At 34.6% G+C, this 19,586-nt stretch overlaps 3 protein-coding genes and 1 non-coding gene across 7 annotated transcripts; 3 read left to right on the top strand and 1 right to left on the bottom strand.

The window, feature by feature from the left end:
* The first annotated feature begins 4,052 nt into the window (after nt 1-4,052).
* LOC102627122 (auxin response factor 18) lies at nt 4,053-8,765 on the top strand. Of its 4 annotated transcripts, none has more exons than XM_006491234.4 (14): nt 4,053-4,664; nt 5,025-5,134; nt 5,280-5,375; nt 5,513-5,569; nt 5,794-5,946; nt 6,059-6,143; nt 6,257-6,347; nt 6,448-6,612; nt 6,704-6,817; nt 6,901-6,973; nt 7,068-7,179; nt 7,293-7,909; nt 8,001-8,188; nt 8,280-8,765. In XM_006491234.4, exons 1-14 carry the CDS (start codon nt 4,610-4,612, stop codon nt 8,425-8,427), a joined length of 2,064 nt encoding a protein of 687 aa, XP_006491297.1. In that variant the 5' UTR covers nt 4,053-4,609; the 3' UTR covers nt 8,428-8,765. The 4 variants fall into 4 exon arrangements, with proteins under 4 accessions (XP_006491297.1, XP_024948344.1, XP_006491295.1 ...); XM_025092576.2 differs by having other exon boundaries at nt 7,068-7,215; nt 7,314-7,909; XM_006491232.4 differs by having other exon boundaries at nt 4,055-4,664; nt 7,068-7,215.
* Nucleotides 8,766-10,136: 1,371 nt separating this feature from the next.
* TRNAW-CCA (transfer RNA tryptophan (anticodon CCA)) lies at nt 10,137-10,208 on the top strand. The gene has a single exon. It is a non-coding gene; the product is annotated as a tRNA-Trp (tRNA).
* Nucleotides 10,209-14,839: 4,631 nt separating this feature from the next.
* Nucleotides 14,840-17,023, top strand: LOC127901012 (uncharacterized protein At4g00950-like). The gene is made up of 2 exons (XM_052436786.1): nt 14,840-15,706; nt 16,502-17,023. The coding sequence occupies exons 1-2, from the start codon at nt 14,975-14,977 to the stop codon at nt 16,583-16,585; spliced, it is 816 nt and encodes a 271-aa protein (XP_052292746.1). The 5' UTR covers nt 14,840-14,974; the 3' UTR covers nt 16,586-17,023.
* A 458-nt stretch (nt 17,024-17,481) lies between these two features.
* Nucleotides 17,482-19,383, bottom strand: LOC102628104 (hypothetical protein). The gene is made up of 3 exons (XM_006491236.4): nt 19,143-19,383; nt 18,344-18,426; nt 17,482-17,780 (listed from the first exon to the last, which is right to left on the bottom strand). The coding sequence occupies exons 1-3, from the start codon at nt 19,219-19,221 to the stop codon at nt 17,745-17,747; spliced, it is 198 nt and encodes a 65-aa protein (XP_006491299.1). The 5' UTR covers nt 19,222-19,383; the 3' UTR covers nt 17,482-17,744.
* Between the last annotated feature and the right edge of the window lie 203 nt (nt 19,384-19,586).

Raw genomic sequence — 19,586 nt, 5'->3', positions numbered from 1 at the left:
CTCTTTTATCTTTTGTTCTCCGAAAAAAATATAAAATTAAAATAAAGTAGAAAAGAAGCCTTAACCCTGCAAGATGCATTAGATTCATTTCACACTTCAACATTTAGTCCAAAAATGACGCGAACAACAATTGCTCATCAATCAGACGGCGTAAAAACAAAGTTGATTAATTAGTGTCATTTTTTAAAAAAAAGTAGAAAAATAAGCAAATAAAAACGGATGGTGATTGTGTGCACAATAAATAATGCGTGGACTGATGCTGATCGTGTATATAATTGATCACGAAGTTGTTTCCTTTGCCTAAGAATAGAAAAAACATCATAGCTTAATAGAAGGCTGGCCGTTTGTTGATGACTAAATAATTACCATTGTTTAGGCCGTGATTTGGATTCCACAGTCCACTCCACCACTAAGCTTTTCTTAATATATGAAAAATCAAAATATTCTCATCCGTGCGCCCGTTATATTATTTTAAATTAATTTGTTTGTATTGCTTGAAAGGAACGGTCCATGTTATACTTTAATTAAATTAATACATATGAAACTTAATCAAATCTTAATAGTAATTGATCTCTTCCCCTTTACTATTATTTAATTATTATTATTTTAAAATAATCAAAAGCAAGGAATATTATTCACGCGCACTAACATATACCTGTACAGCATAATTTTTTAATTTCCTTCTTAAAAAAATACAATAATATCATTTTGGCCTTCATTAGTTTGGTTAAACCACAAACTTGCCAGACAGTAATAATATTTAGTTCTAATTATCTTGAATGAAAAAAAAAAAAAGGAATTCAGTTATCTTGAATAATATTTTTAAAAAGCAAATAAACAATGAAATTAGTTGCAGCCCTTCTTATTTATAAATTATGACTTATTTTTTAAAATAATTATTGTCCAGTTACCAGTTACCTCCAGGCACGTTGCAGGAAAATTTTTTTCATTTGGGAAGTGATCAATGTATAATACAACTTCATCTCGTAAATGTAGTTTAGAAACGTGAATATATCTTGTACCAGTGGTCATTTAAGTTCAAATAAGAATAGATGGTAAGGATTAATGTTTAATGAGTGTGATTTTTCATGAGCATCCTAAACTTAAAAAAAAAAAAAAAGAGAGAGAGAGAGAGCGAGTACAATGCAATTTCAAAAAATTCAAATAATAATATATGACAATATAACTATAGTATTCATTTATTTATTTCTACAAAAAAAAATTAGTTTCTGAATTATAGGTAAGTAAATTCAATTTTTTGAACCAAGATTAAATACTAAACTTTTCATAATCAGCTAGGATATTTTCATAATTTTAAAACTCAGAAAGAAAAAACCTTCCACAAATTCAAAGAAAATGAGGTCTAATTTAAATCATTCTTAAAAATTTTTCTAAAGCCAGCTGCACAGTCCCCAACTGATCCCATACCAGCTTTGCTACTGCCCACTTCCGTGGGTTAAAGCATATAGAGACTATTCTCTCTCTCTCTCTCTCTCTCTCTGGTTAAATTCATAATGCAAATATCACCTCGTGGACTTGTGAAAATAGAATTTTAGAGTTAGTTCAATATTAAATCTAAATCCTAAATAATAAGTTGTACTTAATTCTTTATAAATTTTTTGCAACAAATATATATATTAATATATTATTAATATTTAATTAATTTTATATTCTTATTTAATAACTGTCAATTGTATCTTAAAGGTTAGTAAAAAATTTAGATAAACACTAAATTTAAATCCTAATAATTAATAGACCACTCCACTAAAGTTTATAGAATCTCAAAACTCTCATTAAGTTTCTTATGATATGTGTATTTGTAGAGGAGAAGTTCTAGACTATATAATAATTAATACAACCAACTAATACATGTATAACATGTATTTTTTATTTAATATAATCATCACTTACATGATGATTTTTGAAAATAAATGCACTCATATTATATTATGATTTACTTATTATATGACTAATATGGTACATTTAATATATTTTAAAAATTTTCATATGCAAAGGTGTGATTTGGTACAATGAGCTTCACAACAAAACTCTCTTAAATAAAAACTCGCCGTGTGCATAGTAAAATTCCTGAAAATGTAAATCGTTAAGTTAAATAAGAAAATCAATTTATTTACGGGGTTAATTGTATTACATTGATGGCATATTTGAAAATATTGCATTGTTTAAGTGCTCCCCAAAAAATAAAATCGCATTGTTTAAGAAATTGGAAACAGAATGTCCTGCATCAGAAAAGGGCAAGCTACTCGCCAGACGACGCGTAGGTACGAAATCGACCAAACCACGTGGCTTAACTTTACGATCTTCGCATTCAGACGTGGATGTGGACCACCTAACTGATCGGCATGGTCGGATATCAGTACATCAGTTACACTGTTTTCAAAGCAAAGCCCACGCTCTCGTTATTAGCGTGACTTGCACTCTCCACCCCCCGCCAAATAATTTTACATTTTTACAGGCTGCAAATAATATTACATAGGTTTACTAATTGGTTATTATATAGATGTTAGTTAATTATATGCCCAATTTGTCACAGTGGTAAAATAAAAAGGAAAATGTAACTGACATTATCCTTGATCTCCATTTTCGCAAGTTGCTCGCATAAAGCGTCATGATCCAATTTCCAAATTTAAGCGCGTTCTTTTCACGCCATCAGAAGAGCGCCGCAGGCTTTAAGTCCAACAAGAGCTAGTGGCCCCACGACCTGTAGCAACACGTGTCAATTACTAAGGGTATAATGTCAAAAGCCAACCAACCACGAAAATTACCCCCAATGGAAAAATAAATAAATAAATAAAAACGAAATTAAAAGACCAAAAATGCTCTGCCGGGTTTACACGAGCCAACAAGATTGCCTGCCACGATGAGGACAAACAGCGCTACGGCCCACAAAGGGTAAAAAGGAGAAAAAAATTGACGACATCGTTAAATTATAACGGAACGGAACGGAACGGCGCTCCACTCCAATATAAAAATTATTTTACCATCAAGACCTCACGTTTTCTAACGGCAGCCTTGGGTCGGGACGTGTCAGTGATGTGACGTGTTATGATGCTAGTCAACCGCTGGCTTCGCCGCCTTTATCAGACGGCAGTGGCTCGCTCTCCCCAGAGTGATGTACGGCAATCCCGTGATCCCTAGTTCCAGTGTAAAATTAACCGGGGTTAGGTAGCTGAGAAATTAAAAGTAATTTCAGAGATTTATTGAATTTCTTAAAAACCGAATTTGTAATTTGTGACAGAATTATAATATTTTGGCAACAATCATGTGAATGTTATTCTATGAATAAGTTCCGTAGCCGCATAGCGTGATGAGCTGATGAAACGCATTCGTCAATGCAGTTACAATATATGTAAATTGTAATTCATATTGATATTAATGATATTAATTAGCGTTCATAAGAACAAAAAGCAATTAATATATACAATGAATGACCCAAAAAAAAAAAAAAAAACTTCTACCGATAAGCATTCGTATTTTTTCACATGACCAATTATTGCTAGCATATCACTTATTTTAATACTTTGTTAAAAAATGAAACCCACCATGCATAGTACATTTTTATATTTTTTTATATTTTACTGTACAAAGTGATAATTTCCTCAACCCTATTAAAATGTGTAATTTAACAATATTGTGCAAAATATGTACATGTACTACTGGTCAAAGGATTGGTGCTCTCAATAAGATTGAGGCATTAGTTTGAGTCAATTTTATCTTTGTTCATTAAATTTAAATATATATAGTTAATGTTGATGATGAGAGTAAATTTCTAAGATAATCTTAATAGATTTATTATGAATATATGTATATGAAGTTATAATAAATCTTAAATTAAAATATCTTTGTAGATTGTAATCAATATAAAAGGTTATTTTTATACTAATATGGTACATTATATGTGAAAGGTTTGAGTATGAAAATAGTGAAAAGAATAATTTTTATGTTGCATCTTTTGTTATTATGCAGCAATAATATTATTTATGGGAGAAAAAAATGAAAAATCATAAAGAGAGAGAGAGAGCGAGAGTAGACTACTAGACTCTAGCGCGGAGTGCAGTGGAGTGGAGTGGGAAGAGAACGCAAAGGGAATACAAAATGGCTCGGAGAAAGCGATTTTGGGGATTTGGTAACGTCTGATTCAGGGGTCTTGAGAGCGAGCGAGCAAAGAAACGCATAACATAACGACAACACCAACAACAACAACAGAAGCCAAAAGAAAAAAAAAAAAAAGAAAAAAGGGAAAAAAACCACCCAAGTGTTTCCATTCAACGGAGGAGCGAGTGAGAAGACAAAAGCACTGAGTGGTTTTGTAACTGAAACCAGGCCCAGATAGAAGGATTAGATAGCTTAAGACCAAGATATAAACACAGTCAGCTACACACTGAGTCTTCTAATTATGGATTCTTACAATACATAAACTTCTTGTCTTTGTTTTGAGTCTTTTGGTTTTCTCTCCTCTCTTTCCTTTTTCCTTATTCATAAATGGGGTGGCTTAGTTAAAGTTCCTTTCTTCTTCAAGGCTTTTTCTTTATCGTTTTCTGCCTCAGCTTTTTTGTCTTGTAAACCAGTGGTGTGCTTCTCTTTTTTCATGGCTTATGTTGAGCCTAATTTCGGATGTTCATTGAGCTCTCAAGGCGGGCCAGGTGAGAGTATTGGTTTGACGATATATATATATATATATTTCTGTAATGTATCTGTTTGCTTCCCGAGAAAGTTGAGATAATGAAAATCAGAGAACTTGATAATTCTAAACCTTGTTACGTGATTTGTTCCTCAGCCCCAGCTGAGTGGATCAGTTGGTGGCCTGCAAAACTGTGATTTTTTGGGCATTAAATTATAAATTCTATAATGTTTTGGCATCGTTTTTTGTTCTCTAAGCAACTGAAAGACCTGCAGATGATTTCTTTTTTCTTTCTCTTTTTTGGGAAAAGAAGTATTTTCTTTTTCCTTGTTCTCTCGTTTTTTTATTATTGAGTTAAGTTTTGGAGTTTGATTTGGTTCAGGAAGTGGTGATCTTTATAGAGAGTTGTGGAAGGCATGCGCAGGGCCATTAGTGGAAGTTCCTCGCAATGGAGAGAGAGTTTATTATTTTCCTCAGGGTCACATAGAACAAGTTTGCGTTTTTTCCCCACTTTAATTTGCCTTTCTTTTTTTTTTTTTAGTTGCCGAGTAGATCGATTTCTTTCTGCTACTGCCTTTTTTTTTTTCTCTCCAAATAAAATTTATTTTTGGTTTGTATTTGAACCTGAGTTTTGCAGTTAGAGGCGTCAACAAATCAGGAATTGACTCATCAGGAACCTCTGTTCGATCTTCCATCCAAGATCCTTTGTCGCGTTGTTCACATTGAATTACTGGTATAATAATGTCTCTCATTTCACTCTTATTATCAATTTCTATTTCCTTATCCCTGCTGACTGCTGACTCTGTAAAATGCCTTTATTTTCATTTTTAATTTTTTTTTTATAAAAAAAATCAATAAACCAATTTACAGGCCGAACAAGAAACAGATGAAGTTTATGCCCAAATAACTTTGCATCCAGAAACAGATGTAAGTGCATATCGTTCACTTTTCGTCCTTCTTATTGTTTCAAGTTGAAAATCGGATCCCAAAAGTTAAGCACACTTTTACTTTCAGAGAAGAAAATGAGTTTCATATTATTATTATTATTATTTCTTGTTGTTGTTGATTTTATTTGCAACCAAATGGCCTTAGAAAACGATTAAATCTTTACCAAAAGATGAGCTAGGTTAATGTATTTGCATCTAATACAGCAAACTGAACCTAGGAGTCCTGATCAATGCCTGCCTGAGCCTCCGAAGCAGACGGTCCATTCTTTTTGCAAGATTTTGACTGCTTCGGATACTAGCACCCATGGGGGGTTCTCTGTTCTTCGCAAGCATGCAACAGAATGTCTGCCTCCATTGGTAACGACTTCTAGCTTATATTAAGGTTTCTTTCTTGTGGGATATCATACGATCAGTTACCATAAAAGATTTATTAAGCTCTGATTTTTATTTTATTTTGTTTTTTCATTAGGATATGACCCTAGCAACCCCAACTCAGGAACTGGCTGCCAAAGATCTTCATGGGTATGAGTGGCGATTCAAACATATATTTAGAGGTAAAACTTTGATGAATGTTTGTGCAGTAATTGTAGTTTTGTTGAACAATGATACAGTCTGTTTTTTGATTCCTTCTATGACCTTATTTGCTCCTCTGTATTTGCATAATCAGGTCAACCACGTAGGCATTTGCTTACAACAGGTTGGAGTACTTTCGTCACTTCCAAAAGGCTGGTTGCAGGAGATGCTTTCGTGTTTCTAAGGTAGTTGATTTTGGGTTTTGTTACTTCTTATGATGTTTTGATTGAGGTGCATGAATGTTGTGGTTTCTCAGACACTATATTACCATTATATGTTATGTAGAGGGGAGAACGGGGAATTGCGAGTTGGGGTTCGGCGACTTGCTCATCAGCAGAGCAGCATGCCTTCATCTGTAATATCCAGCCAGAGCATGCATTTAGGAGTGCTTGCTACAGCAGCTCACGCTGTTAAAACCTCAACCCTCTTTATTGTGTACTACAAGCCAAGGTTCTTAGTGCATACATGTGTGAGAATCTTTTTATCTTGATCATCCTGTTTCTTGCATCTTAGGCTGTCTTTTGCTTCATGCTTCCATCAGAACGAGCCAGTTCATAATTGGTTTAAACAAGTATCTCGAAGCTGTTCACCATTGTTTCTCTGTGGGCATGCGCTTCAAGATGAGATTTGAGGGAGAAGACTCTCCTGAGAGAAGGCATTTCTCCTGTTTTTATTTTCCAGTAGTTAGATATTTGAATTTTGTTTAATTGGCTGATTCTTATGGGTACTTTTATACAGGTTCACGGGTACCATTGTTGGGGTTGGAGACTTCTCTGAGCAGTGGCCAGGTTCTAAATGGCGGTCGTTGAAGGTTTGATTATAGTTTTGTTTTTTACACTTTTTAATGCTGACCTATTTATTTTCTTGTTTTTGATTCTGGTTTTTCCAACCACTTCTACTTTTAGATTCAATGGGATGAGCCGGCTACTGTTCAAAGGCCTGAGAGGGTTTCTCCATGGGAAATAGAGCCTTTCGTAGCTTCTGCTCCCTTAAACCTTGCTCAACCAGCAGTAAAGAGTAAGAGACCTCGGTCCATTGACATTCCTGCGTCGGGTATGAGAATTTTTCTCTTTTATTTTTCAAATGATCGGCGAATGAAATTTTTAACTTGTGTACGTTATTGAATATAGAAATTACTACAAATTCGGCAGCTTCAGCTTTCTGGTATCAGGGATCAACCCAGTCCCATGATATAACTCAAGTGGTTGGTGCTACGGAAGGTCAAAGCAGCGAAAGCCAAGTTGTCCGGCCTATGAGGCAAAAAGAAATTGATAGCACCATTATCAACAACAGTAATGATTGTAGCTCAAGGCTTGCTCCAGAAGGAATATGGCCTTCCTCTCCTCATTTAAATGTCTCTTTAAACCTTTTTCCAGATTCAACCGATGATCACAGAATTGTTGCAGCACAGTCTGTACTCTCTGGTTATGCCTCTTCTGGAAGGCCAGGAAATACCGTGATTCATGAAGAAGTGGAAAGAGGGAAAAAATCCGAGGCTTCCCTAGGTTGCTGGTTATTTGGAATTGACCTGAAACACAACTCCAACACTGCTGCTCCCTTAGGGAGGAAAGTAGTAGATCCAACTACTGGTACTAGTGGTGTGAAAGGATCTGCTCGAGCTGCATCTGATTTTGATGCGTCCCAAAATCAGGACTTGAAGGAAGTGAAGCGAGGGATGGCAGATGTATCACGAAAAGAGACACAGAATAAGCAGGGCTCTGCTGCTTCCACAAGAACTCGTACAAAGGTAAAGTTTGACGTTTTTTCTGGCCCCTTATTGCTCGTCTATTTTAATTGTTAGCATTTGATCGTAATGTTATTTATTGGATTTTGAGAAGGTCCAAATGCAAGGAATTGCTGTTGGCCGTGCTGTTGACTTGACTGCCTTGAAAGGGTATGATGACCTTTTTGATGAATTGGAGAAGATGTTTGAGATCCAAGGGCAGCTTCGTCCACGTGACAAATGGGCTGTGGTTTTCACCGATGACGAGGGTGATATGATGCTTGCAGGAGATGATCAATGGCCGTAAGTAACGTTCCAAGTATAACTACATTATATATTTCCCCATTGATCAGTGCCGTTGCAATTATGATCTTACTTCTTAAATACATTGCAGGGAGTTCTGTAAGATGGTAAAGAAGATCTTCATATATTCAACTGAAGAGGTGAAGAATATGGCCACAAGCAGCAAGCCGATTGCTTCCTCAGTAGAGGGCGAAGGCACTGCTATAAGCCTGGACTCGGAGCTCAAGTCCGAAACATGAAAGTTCAAATCCCTTCTTATTAAATACTTTTCCTTTTTTTTTTTATTATCTTGTTTTCCTCTTCAGTTGGTTGGTGGTAGTCTAATTTTGCGCAGGTCTTTTGGAGCCTTGCTTAAGAGTAGTAGTGATAGAGTGAATGAAATGGACTGTGTTCTACTGTAAGAGGTGGTAGGCTCTTGTCGAACATTGGAGAAACTCCGTTGGGTTTTAGTGATGTAATGTGCTTCAGTGCTTGTGGAGTTACGTGGTTTTAAATCTTAACATAGAGCAGCTTGTAAAAATGTATGTATGCGGTTGCTACTTCCAGCTTTTCTTTTAGTGGAAACCTGTTTCATGTAGCTTTCTCTAGGTCAATTTTATATGCTTACCTGCAATAATTTCTTCTAACTGCATGCCCTTTTTTAACTAGTGCAAGTTTTTAGGTGTGTTTTCTCAATATTTATCATATTATTTTGAATTATTTTTATTTTTAAAAAAAGTAAACGTGGGTTTGCGTTGGCCAAAAAAAAAAAAGAAAAAAGAAAGGAAAAGGAAAGGAAAGAAATGAAAGAAAGAAAGCTAGTGGGGATGGTGACATGAAGAGAAATGCAGGTGGGTTGATGCTTCATCTTGCTTTCTAAGTTTGTCTACAAAAAGGAAGCAAGAGCTGTTTTCAAAGTGATTTATTTGTTCCTAAGGGGAGTAGCTGTCAACTGAAGAATGGAATGGGGAGGCTTAATAAAGGTGTATAATCTCTTTGACAATGACATCCAAGATTCGGGAGACCATTATTGTCTCGCAGCTGAGAGTTTCGTTTGCATTTTAAGTCAAAAGTTTCAGCCCTTAAACTCTCTCCGTCTCGCTTTTAAAGGAAGATTAAAGGTTCAATTCAACTATTCAAGATCTTGCTCATTAAATTCTTTAGTCTAGAGCTAAGCAATATAAAAATGATGCACCAACAAAATAACGTCGTATACTATTAGAGTCATTAAATTCTTTAGTCTACAGCTAAATTTGTACGTATGTATATGTGCTGCCCACTTTTATTGCATGATTCGCGGCTTTAAATTTCTGTTTGTTAGAACAAGAATGCCATAATTGCTGTCCCCTCCATGCGAATTTCAAAATCACTTAAAAAGGGTTTCGATTTTGTATGATATGCATCATACTGTATTGGCAAGAAACAATTGTTGCCGATAATTTGTATATTGAAAATTCATCCTAAAAGTAAAAGATGGGACATTTAACATGCGGATGATGCGATAATACAATTATTTTATTCATAATTTGTGAAAATTTATCGGTCCCTTGATAAATAGTACATTAATTTAGATAAAATTTAAAGACAACTTACAACGTCTATCTTTACGCACAATCATAAGCATGTACAAGCTTAATCTTCTCAGTTTAGCTTTGGTACCACGCATGATCTGAGATCTCCGGCATTAGTTTGTTGAATGAGCCAAGCGATTGTTTCAAGGACCATTGCCCTGTTTCTATATGAGCTATTGCTATTGAATGAGAGTCGAAATTAGAAGAGCAGTCAAATCTCTTGAGATACAATACTCAATTACTGTTTGGAATTTGACATAAAACATAAGTACTTAAAAAAAAGGTGACACAATTTGTTGTGCTCGATTATGAGTCCGGACAAAAAGCCACGGCAAAAAAATTGCAATCATTTCTCCTCTTGGAAATAATTATTATTTGCACCCCAGTTTATAACTACCGGATCCGTGGCGCAATGGTAGCGCGTCTGACTCCAGATCAGAAGGTTGCGTGTTCGATTCACGTCGGGTTCAATCCCCGAATTTTAATATTTTTGGTGATTAACTTGATCCTGGGCTGTCAAAGCAGCTGCCCAAACAAAACTGAGCTTTGTCTTTACTCCCTCAGAGTTTTCATTGGGTAACAGACTATTAAGGCCCAAAAATATTAATGGGCTTGGCCGATACCCTTTAGGCAAGGAGATATAGTTTTCCTTTGAAGTTGTATTTTCTCCCAGGCGAGGTTATTTTCAGTTTTCCACCCATAATTTCTATAAAGTATAAACCCACTCCATTTGAAAAATTATTACCAAAAAATCATATTATTTTAAGAAGGAAAATTATCATTACACTACTTTTATTTTAATTTATATTCATCCAACCACCATAAAATTCTTATATGTTCTCTGCACCACTTTTCTTTTCACATTTATATCAACTAGTCATTTTTGTACTAACACCGTTAAATAATTTTAATAAAATGATAATTTTACCCCCAAATAAATTAAAAGACTATTTTATCTTATAAAAGCTTTGAAAAATAAAAAATTATAGTCATAAAAATATCCCTAAATTAATAAAAAATAAATCACAAATAGAGGTGCTCAATTGATTTTACAAAATTTTTAATAATTATTTTTGTTAAAAATTATAATTTTGCAAAATTTTAATAAAATAACTGAATTTATTTATTAAAAGAATAAATCCTAAAATTTTAATAATTTAGGGAATTTTTATTAAATCCCAAAATTTTACAATTATTTTATATTAAAATAATTTTTATTAAAAATAAAAAATATAATTTTGGGATTTATTTTTATTAAATTTAGGGATATTTTTATCATTATAATTTATAATTTTTTAAATTTTTTATAAAATAAAATGGTCTTTTAATTTATATGGGGTAAAATTGTCATTTTATTTCAATTATTTAATGGTGTTAGTGCAAAAATGGCTAGTTGATACAAATATAAAAAGAAGGTTGGTGCAAAAAACATGTTATAATTTTTTAGTGGTTGGATGAATATAAGGCAAAACGAATGTGGTGCAATGATAATTTTCCTTTTAAGAATACAAACATAGATAAAACTCAAACAATAAGTCAATTAAATCTCTGTTTTCTTCTTCTTTTTTTTTCTATTATTGAACTTCGGTCTTTTGACTATGTTCGACCACTAAAATTATTTTAATATAATTTTTATTTGATTATTTTATCTATATAATATAAAATGACCAAATTATAAAAAAAAAAAGGAAAAGTGTTATTTTGCTGTGTCTTAAATTGAAGCCCAATAATTTTTCAATACCTCTACATGTAAATATATAAGTATAATAGCAGATAAAATTTCATAAGATATGAGGGGACAAAGATAATTTTGTGAAAAATCATTTGAAAATATAGAATTTTAAATGTGAATATTTCTAAATCATTATATCCTAGCCAATGAAAAAAATAAAAGAATCGTTGGTAAATAGAACACAAATTTGATATTTTGCACGAATGTCCCAAAAAATTTTATGACTCTTTTATGATCTAAATATTCTAGAGATTTTAATAATTTTATGCTATATGTCATGTAATAATAATAATAATAATAATAATAATATATGAATAGAGTGTAAGTATATTATATTTTAAATTTATCAACTAGTAATTAATATGTAAATTTTTGTTCGATAAAAATTCAGAACAAGCGAACGAAGATGTTGACCCTGTCCGAAACGGACAATTAATGGGATTGGTACAATAGTTTGCCTGCCTTTTTGGATCTCTCGACATTCGTCCGAAATGAAATGACACGAAAGCGCAACTGCACGCCTTGCAATTACATTCACGTGTGCTTCTTTTTGATATTTCATGATCACCATCTTGGGTGCTGCTGGCATTGTTTATTTGCTTTAATTATTGTCCTTTTCGACTTTGCTAACTGACAAATGATTAATATGCTTGTTTGTGGATTTAGATTTTTGCCTATACCATGGTAACAGTGAACTGTTATTTTCCCATTTAAAAGTTGAATTTCCATCCAAGCATGATATTTTCTTTTTTCCCTGTAATCTATTAATTGTGCATTAAACAAAATATTATTGAGCATGTGGGAGATATAGGAAATATTCATTAGTCAATTGATTTCATTTTACGTAAACATGGTAATATAGATACGGATACAGGATTACAATAATGATATGAATGTAAGGTGAGGTTTACAGGTGAACGAAGAGTTACATTTTTTTAAATCTGACTCTGCTTTTCCAGCTTCAAAGTCAAATCAAGAATCCTCTCATGTTACTCCTCTGCAGTTTTAATTTGTTTCAAATTTTCCTAATCATGTGAGTGCAGGTGATCACAACGGCTTCTCAGTCATTCATGCAGCAACTCTTCTTCAAGAATCAAGGTCAGATACTTCATTATTTATCTCCTAACATGGTACTGATGTTGTTTTTACACTTGTGTATGTCCATGATATTTGGTTACGGGAAGCAAAGAAAGTGTTGTGAAGATGGTAATCGAACAACTTAGCACACAATTTGCATAGAAAGTAGTGAACTTGTCCCAGAAGAGATGCGACTTTTTCAGAAGTCGAGGCTATAATGGAATGAAAGAGGAGGCGATCTTGTCGCATCCGGTGAAGGCATGCAGGGTTTGGACTTTGGAGTGGATGGGGTAGAGGAAGAGGTGCCAAATTTGGTGGCTCTGGTTGGAGAGGGACATGATAATGTACCATCAATGTATTCAAGCAAATCATAACCAAAAGCAAAAGAAATAAATTGAGCCCGCCATGTAAGATAGCTGTCAGGGGTGAGTTTGAGTGGCAATTTTGCAGAAGCATCGATGGAAATACAGCCACCAAGATTGGTGACATCAGGAGATGTTGTGGTGGTTTGAAACGACATAGAACTTGCATCTGACATTGAAGAAAAAATTAAATAAATAAAGGAATAAATGACAGGGTAGAGCACAAGGAGCTCTGATACCATACAAGGAATATGGAGAAGTGAATTGATTTCATTGGTGTAAACATTGCACAATATATACATATATAGAGATTACAAAAATGATGTGAATGCAGAATGAGATTTACATGTGATAAGATAAACCAAACCCATTACATCAGTAAAAGGATCAAAGTTATCACTTGAGATCACATTTGTCTGCAACATTATTTGAGGTAACTGGAGATGATCCTGGTGTTTGCTCTATAAGAGAAACAGAGTGGCTCAAATTAATTAATAAATAGCCTTTGTTTTCTTACATTACGAATTTATTAAGTTATTAAAAGCTCACTAATATGAAAAGACTAAAGAGGGTCGTCTTAAAAAAACTGCTTTGTTTTACACGTCTATGTTCTTATTGTCGTTATACTTTTTTCAAAGTTGTCTTTGTTCCATGTCCGCTAAACTAATGATACACACACAGTATACGCAAAATAGTCTAGTGATTAAGTGGGAGCTAGAGATCAATATGGTTTTCACTTTTCAAAAAAGCCTCAAGTCAATGGAGAGATAGAAGAAGATGGATCTTCTTCTTCAGTCTTTACTGCAACCAGCTAGCTCTTTGTGCGTGCTTTCTCCTAAGTTGAAAATGACACTCTCTTTTCTCTTTATCCCCCTTTTGACTTTTAGCATTTTTGAGGGGCGCCGGTCCCTGGCAGCTAGCTGGCTCCAATGCTCAAAATCGTCATCAATCATCATAATTTAATTTGCATTATCCCCATTGCCCCCATATGCTTAATGGATTGCACCTTTTAAGTGTTGTTGCTTGTTACTTGTATTTTCAAAAGCATCCAATTCAGTTTCCAGGATTAGATATTTCAGTTTTCAGACAAAATAGTTAGGTTGGCAAATCATTTACATTTAACACAACATGTTTCGCTCAAAATTTTCAACAAGAGATTCGATGGTAACAAGGAAACATTTGATCGGAACGGCAAATTGTTGTATCAAGTAAAATCCAAGAAGTTCATTCCTGAAACAGAATATCACATCTTGGCATCCAATGCTGACCAATTGAAATCAGGTGCGCACATGACCGCCGTATTGCCAACACCCAAGCCTTTTACATCGGTTGAAACATTTGAAAGATCTAATCTTTTTCCACCTTTTTTTTTTTTAATTTAATTTGAATCAAAGATTGACCCAATAACACTTCAGCAAAGCGAAGGCCATCACCAGATCAGCCTGTCATCGTTTACCTATTAAAAGGGATGACACGATGTTGCTGCTTTATTGCTTTCACAATATTGTATTTTTGTTCTTTATTTCAATTTAAAATTGGAGGGCAGTTTAGTTCATGATACCGACAAGTCAATTTACCCCACTTTTAATTTCTTTTTATTAGTATTTTTCATTACTGTTAATTTTTTTTATAAAAAAGATCAAATTATCATGAGAATGTGATGCAAGTGTACCCACATCTTTCTGATTGGAAACTTAGTACCCATTCAAAATCAAAGCCGTGCACTGCACGCAACACGCACTGTGGCCTTTAGTATTTTGGACGGTTAAGATGCAATTAATCTCCCTAATCATTAGAAAATACACAACCAAAGTCATTATGCTTACGTGGCGAGTTTCTATCGGTGCTATTTTAGAGCCCACCAAAATCAGATAGGATCGACCATTTAATAACGGTTCACCTCTACTTAAAACAGTGACAAGCAATGAGCGACCAAAACCGAAAGGGCCAGGGACTTTCCTTCGTCTCCCTCACTGTCTCCATTGTCTAAATAAAGCACAAGACAACACGTAAACACTCGCAGTGAGTGAGAGAGAGAGAGAGAGAGAGAGAGAAGAAGAAGACCATGTGGCCTGATTCTGAAGCGATGGATGAAGGGCAAAGCTCAACGCTAAAGCTACCACTTTTTTCAATAACAGCAAGAGCAAGTATGCAGTCACCAGAGAGGCCTGGAATGCTAACCCCACCACTTCGGACTTCAGCTTCGGTCCCATTTCGATGGGAAGAAGAGCCTGGCAAGCCCAAGCCTTGCACCACTGTCATCACTCTGCCAGACACGTCGAAAACTGATTTTTCTCACAAGTGTTTAGAGTTGCCTCCAAGGCTTTTGATCATGGATGCTGCTAATGCTAATGCTAATAATATTACCAAACTGTCCTCACCCACCACTGTTCTTGAAGGTCCTTATGTGGCTCGGTCGTCTAGGTTTCAGACTCCTTCGTTTAGAATGAGTAGTGAGTGTTATGGGTCTTTTCGTGGGAGTACTTTAAGTCCTGAACATAAAAATAAAAAAGATAGTGATGAGTTTGGTGTTGTGGTGCTTAGTAATAGTAAGATCGTGAAGAAAGAGAAAGGGGTTTTTGGTTCTTGGCGTGAGAATGGGTTAAAGAGCAATAAAAGAGAGGTTGGTGGGGGTAGTTATGTCTTTCCATCTTCTGTGGATAGGTTTTGTGAAACTGAATGCAGCAGAGCAGAGGAAGGAAGCTCAAGCAATTGCACTAGTGATAAGATCACAAGGATCAGAAGATCTGGCAGCTTTACTAATGTCTCTGTTGCCACTGCTAGGCCTCGCTTCTGGGTAAGGTTTTTTTCGCTTATTATCTTTGTTATTATTATTAACTTTTTTTCTTTTAAACTCATTTGGTGGTAAAATTTTCCTATTCTGAAGTTTTTGAGCATCCAAAATTAATCATTTTCTTTCCTCACTGATTTCTAAAATCTTTTGTTTTTAATATGGGATTACTTTGATTAGTAATCTTGCTATTGTAATTTGCACTGGCCCATGACTTCTTTTATGCAGTGCAACTGTTTAACTAGTGACTTCTTGTAATAGCAATAGAAAGAAATTTTAAATGGACGTCAACTGCTACTGCAAAAAATAGTTTTATTTGTTGGCCGGAAGTTTGGATTCAAGTTTTATTGCAGAGGTCCCCAGTTATACCAAAATGGGCAGTGGATATGGATTTCACTGGCACATGACAGGTTAGGTTAGGTGACACAGTTAGCCAGCCGATGCTTTAAGTACTAGTCACTAGCGACAAGTTAAGGTGGTGCTGTTCTTTTTAGCCTTGTTGAAAGTAAGAAATAAAGTCTATAATTTGAAACAAAAATGATTATAAAATTTGTTATCATACAAGATGGATCAAATCTACTTAATTTTAAATTAAGTCATAACATAATTAGGCCTGCCTGCCGTACGTTCATCGTCTTTCAACATTTTGATTTGCTTTATCATTCCATCTTAATATTCTTTTCCTCTCCTGCTTTTGGATATTTTTTGCATGTATGCGGTAATGGTCATCCCCCAATTTGCGGCAAATCTTATAAACTTTGTGTGTTGGGAGTAAAAGTTTCTGTTGTTTTGACAATGCAGGCGACTATATATGGGGGCTTGAAGCAAGTGGTTGTGCTTCCATGGAGAAGTAGAAAAGCCAAGAAAGATGGCCTTCTCAGTTGATTGACTTCTTCCTTTGCGTACCGGGAACTTACATTTGCTAGTTTATTAATGAATTACCTGTAGCGTACTACTTTATTTCCTTTATTTTGTTTTGCTTGGGTGATAATTAATCTCTGGTGATGAAAATGACGTATCAAATGTAATCTAGCATAGCCCATCAATGCCTACTTCTTAAGCTAGCTGGATTCCGCGATGCTTTTTTTCTGGTGATGGGCCTAGGATTGCAACTCTCTCTGGCGTGTAAATAAATCTCAATAGCAACAGCCGCAGCATTGGGTGGGAATATCTCATATTTGTAAGAAATGAATATGAAGCATATGGCTCGATTCTCCCCAAAGCCTAGAAAATATTACATATTACAACCCCACGGTAGCAATCTCTTAATTCTCAATTGTTTGCTAGAAATGCAAATAAAAGGATGCATGATCTTTAGTTCCACTTTTTCGAGTTTGGTTATTTTTCGTTCTGGATAAGCAACAATCATTAACACGACATAAATGAAATATGGACTGCCAAAACAAATGAACCTAAGAACTTGGACACAGCTCAGGGAGTGGGGGAATTGTATTTCTGTATCAAAGTGGAACCAAAACGACGACTGACCAAACATATTACCTGCTTATTTGTACAATCAACGAAGCCAATTTGCTGAATGACCAGATTGGCTCAGCTTTCTTTTTCTGGACACAAGCAAATGTCCTACCAGTAATAACCTATTAATCTCATATGGATGTCTACATGGGTAACAGATAAATCAGAACAGAGGACGAAATTGCAAAAACCAAGTGTCTCATAAAACACTACGTACACAATTATTTTTTAGTGTAATACTTTCAGAAATCTAATAAATTCACTCAACTAAAATGACAAGATCAGCCAATGGGATGGAAATGAGATTGTAAGAGAAAGAGTAGCAGTGAATTTCCCAGGTTTTCCCTGAAATGCATGGGTCCCAATGAACCTTTGCTGATTTAAAATTCAACACAACATGAAATATTCATAATTCTACACAAAATATGATGATGTCCAATATGCAACAAATTCATTTGTCCTGTTTCACAGTTAAAACTCAGGCTTATTTCATTGTTGATACGATAGAAACAAAAAATCGCAGACCCGAACAGTGTGCTAAGATCTTCAAGTTAATTCGTAAATCAAATCACTGCTGTTTTTTCCCAGTCACACCTGCAACCACCTGCAATGATGCAAGACAAAGTAATAAAATTACTAGAATGTAAGCTGATACATGACATGAAGGTGAAGAAATTCCTGTGAAACACATTTACAGTAACAGAATTTGCATCTTCAGTGTTATAAGCGAAATTTCATATTACTGTTACTCTCTGATCTAACTGCATCAGATTGCTAAAAGGAATTAGGTAGGCAGCCAATTCATTTAGTCATTCAGACATGACAATTTTAGCCATATACATTTCAGGAAATTTTCTTTTCCTTCCAAAAAAATGAGTTAAAAAGTCAAATAAGAATGAAATTCATATTAGGATTTCACGTGATAACAGCCAGAGGAGAAAATTAAACCTAATTCAAGAAGACCTATTTCAACAACAGAAGCAAGTCTAGGAATTATGTTATCAGGGTGTTACATTACAAAGCATAAAGTAAATGGCATTAAAATTGAAAAGAAAAAACTAAAGCCAGAAAAGGCACTTGCTTAAATTTATATTGCAAACTACTCAAGCAACCATAATTTTGTCAGTGAATCAGAAAGTGAATCATAAATCAAAATTCAATACTCACATCGCTTAACGCAGGTTGAGGCACTTGTTTGGATGATTCAAAGGAGTCTAGCATGGGCCTTACAACAGCTGGAAGGAAGAGGCCTGGGATTTTCACAAAAAAAGTTAATTGTCACTCACCAGGAAGATGAATAATTGTTTCCTCAAAATCACTCACCAGGAAGATGAATAATTGTTTCCTCAAAAGGAAAAAAAAAAAAAAAACCAACTCATTGCGCTGCAGAAAGCACTCATGGTTTATTTTCTGTAAAGACAAAGAATAACGCATTCACCACGTAACGTATCTTCTGCTCATAAAAATTTCAATCGATAGGTGTAAACATAAGTGAAATTACTTAATAATCAACATAAAAAGCCGTGAAAGATACATAATAATAATGTAATCTCCATCTAGACTTTTGAATATAGGGCTCAAACGAGAAGAACAATACAGTTTCGTAGAACATTTCCACATAATTCGTCTTAACTATATCATACTAGTTAAAGATAGCATTTCTGGTAAATGAAAAGATATCAAAAATTGAAGTGCATACTCGGTGAAAAAAAAAAAAATTAAGTAGAAACCTAAAAAGACTATCTTACAGGATTGAATAAACAACAGGAATCAAAAACCTATGAATAATAACATGGGAATTTTACTTGAGAAGGCCACAAATAATAACCGTAACGTAACCAGAAGAAAAACTAGCATATTCGCCTCGCCCCAATTTAACTGATATTTGCCCAACGTATCAATCGATTAACAGATAGATAACAATTAATGGAACAAAAATTGAGAAGTGCATTCAGGGATTGGATACCAAAAGCACCCATAAGGCAAGAAGCTGCAACGACCGGCTCTTGTGCGACAAACATTCTCAGCTTCTCCATCACCGCCATCTTTTCTAATATTTCCAGAGAGTTGTTTTGGGTCTTTGCAATGTGGGTCAGCGGATGCGGATCTGTGTTTATCTTGCTTTGCTTTTGGCTCTTCTTCTTCTTTTCTTTTGTCTTTTTTTTTAAAAAAAAAAAAAAAAAATTAGCAGTGCGTAAATTACCCGGGCCGGTATAATAATGGTTCGGGTCGGGTCAAGCAATTGTCAGTTTGCCGAATATAATTGCTCTCTCTCTCTCTCTCTCTCAATTTTTTTTTTTTAAATTTTTCCCTTAAAAACAATTTCTTAATTTCAGGGGGATCTTCTTCTTCTTCTTCTTCTTATTCTTATTATTATTTAACATAATCTAATTCGTTAAGATCGTGTAAA

The sequence above is a fragment of the Citrus sinensis genome, chromosome 3 (assembly GCF_022201045.2).
Source record: "Citrus sinensis cultivar Valencia sweet orange chromosome 3, DVS_A1.0, whole genome shotgun sequence".
Taxonomy (NCBI): Eukaryota; Viridiplantae; Streptophyta; class Magnoliopsida; order Sapindales; family Rutaceae; genus Citrus; species Citrus sinensis.
The sequence above is the reverse complement of the archived record's forward strand: the minus strand, read 5'-3'. Positions and strand labels throughout refer to the sequence as shown.

What these genes read in the sequence shown, in the direction of transcription:
- LOC102627122 (XM_006491232.4), top strand. Translation starts at nt 4,610, where the DNA reads ATGGCTTATGTTGAGCCTAATTTCGGATGTTCATTGAGCTCTCAAGGC. An exon ending in ATTGTGTACTACAAGCCAAG is followed by an intron (nt 6,613 to 6,703) that starts GTTCTTAGTGCA and finishes TGCTTCCATCAG; the next exon opens with AACGAGCCAGTTCATAATTG. An exon ending in GCAGGAGATGATCAATGGCC is followed by an intron (nt 8,189 to 8,279) that starts GTAAGTAACGTT and finishes AATACATTGCAG; the next exon opens with GGAGTTCTGTAAGATGGTAA.
- LOC127901012 (XM_052436786.1), top strand. Translation starts at nt 14,975, where the DNA reads ATGTGGCCTGATTCTGAAGCGATGGATGAAGGGCAAAGCTCAACGCTA. An exon ending in CTGCTAGGCCTCGCTTCTGG is followed by an intron (nt 15,707 to 16,501) that starts GTAAGGTTTTTT and finishes TTGACAATGCAG; the next exon opens with GCGACTATATATGGGGGCTT.
- LOC102628104 (XM_006491236.4), bottom strand. Translation starts at nt 19,221, where the DNA reads ATGGCGGTGATGGAGAAGCTGAGAATGTTTGTCGCACAAGAGCCGGTC. An exon ending in TTGCCTTATGGGTGCTTTTG is followed by an intron (nt 18,427 to 19,142) that starts GTATCCAATCCC and finishes TGAAAATCCCAG; the next exon opens with GCCTCTTCCTTCCAGCTGTT. An exon ending in CTCAACCTGCGTTAAGCGAT is followed by an intron (nt 17,781 to 18,343) that starts GTGAGTATTGAA and finishes GCATCATTGCAG; the next exon opens with GTGGTTGCAGGTGTGACTGG.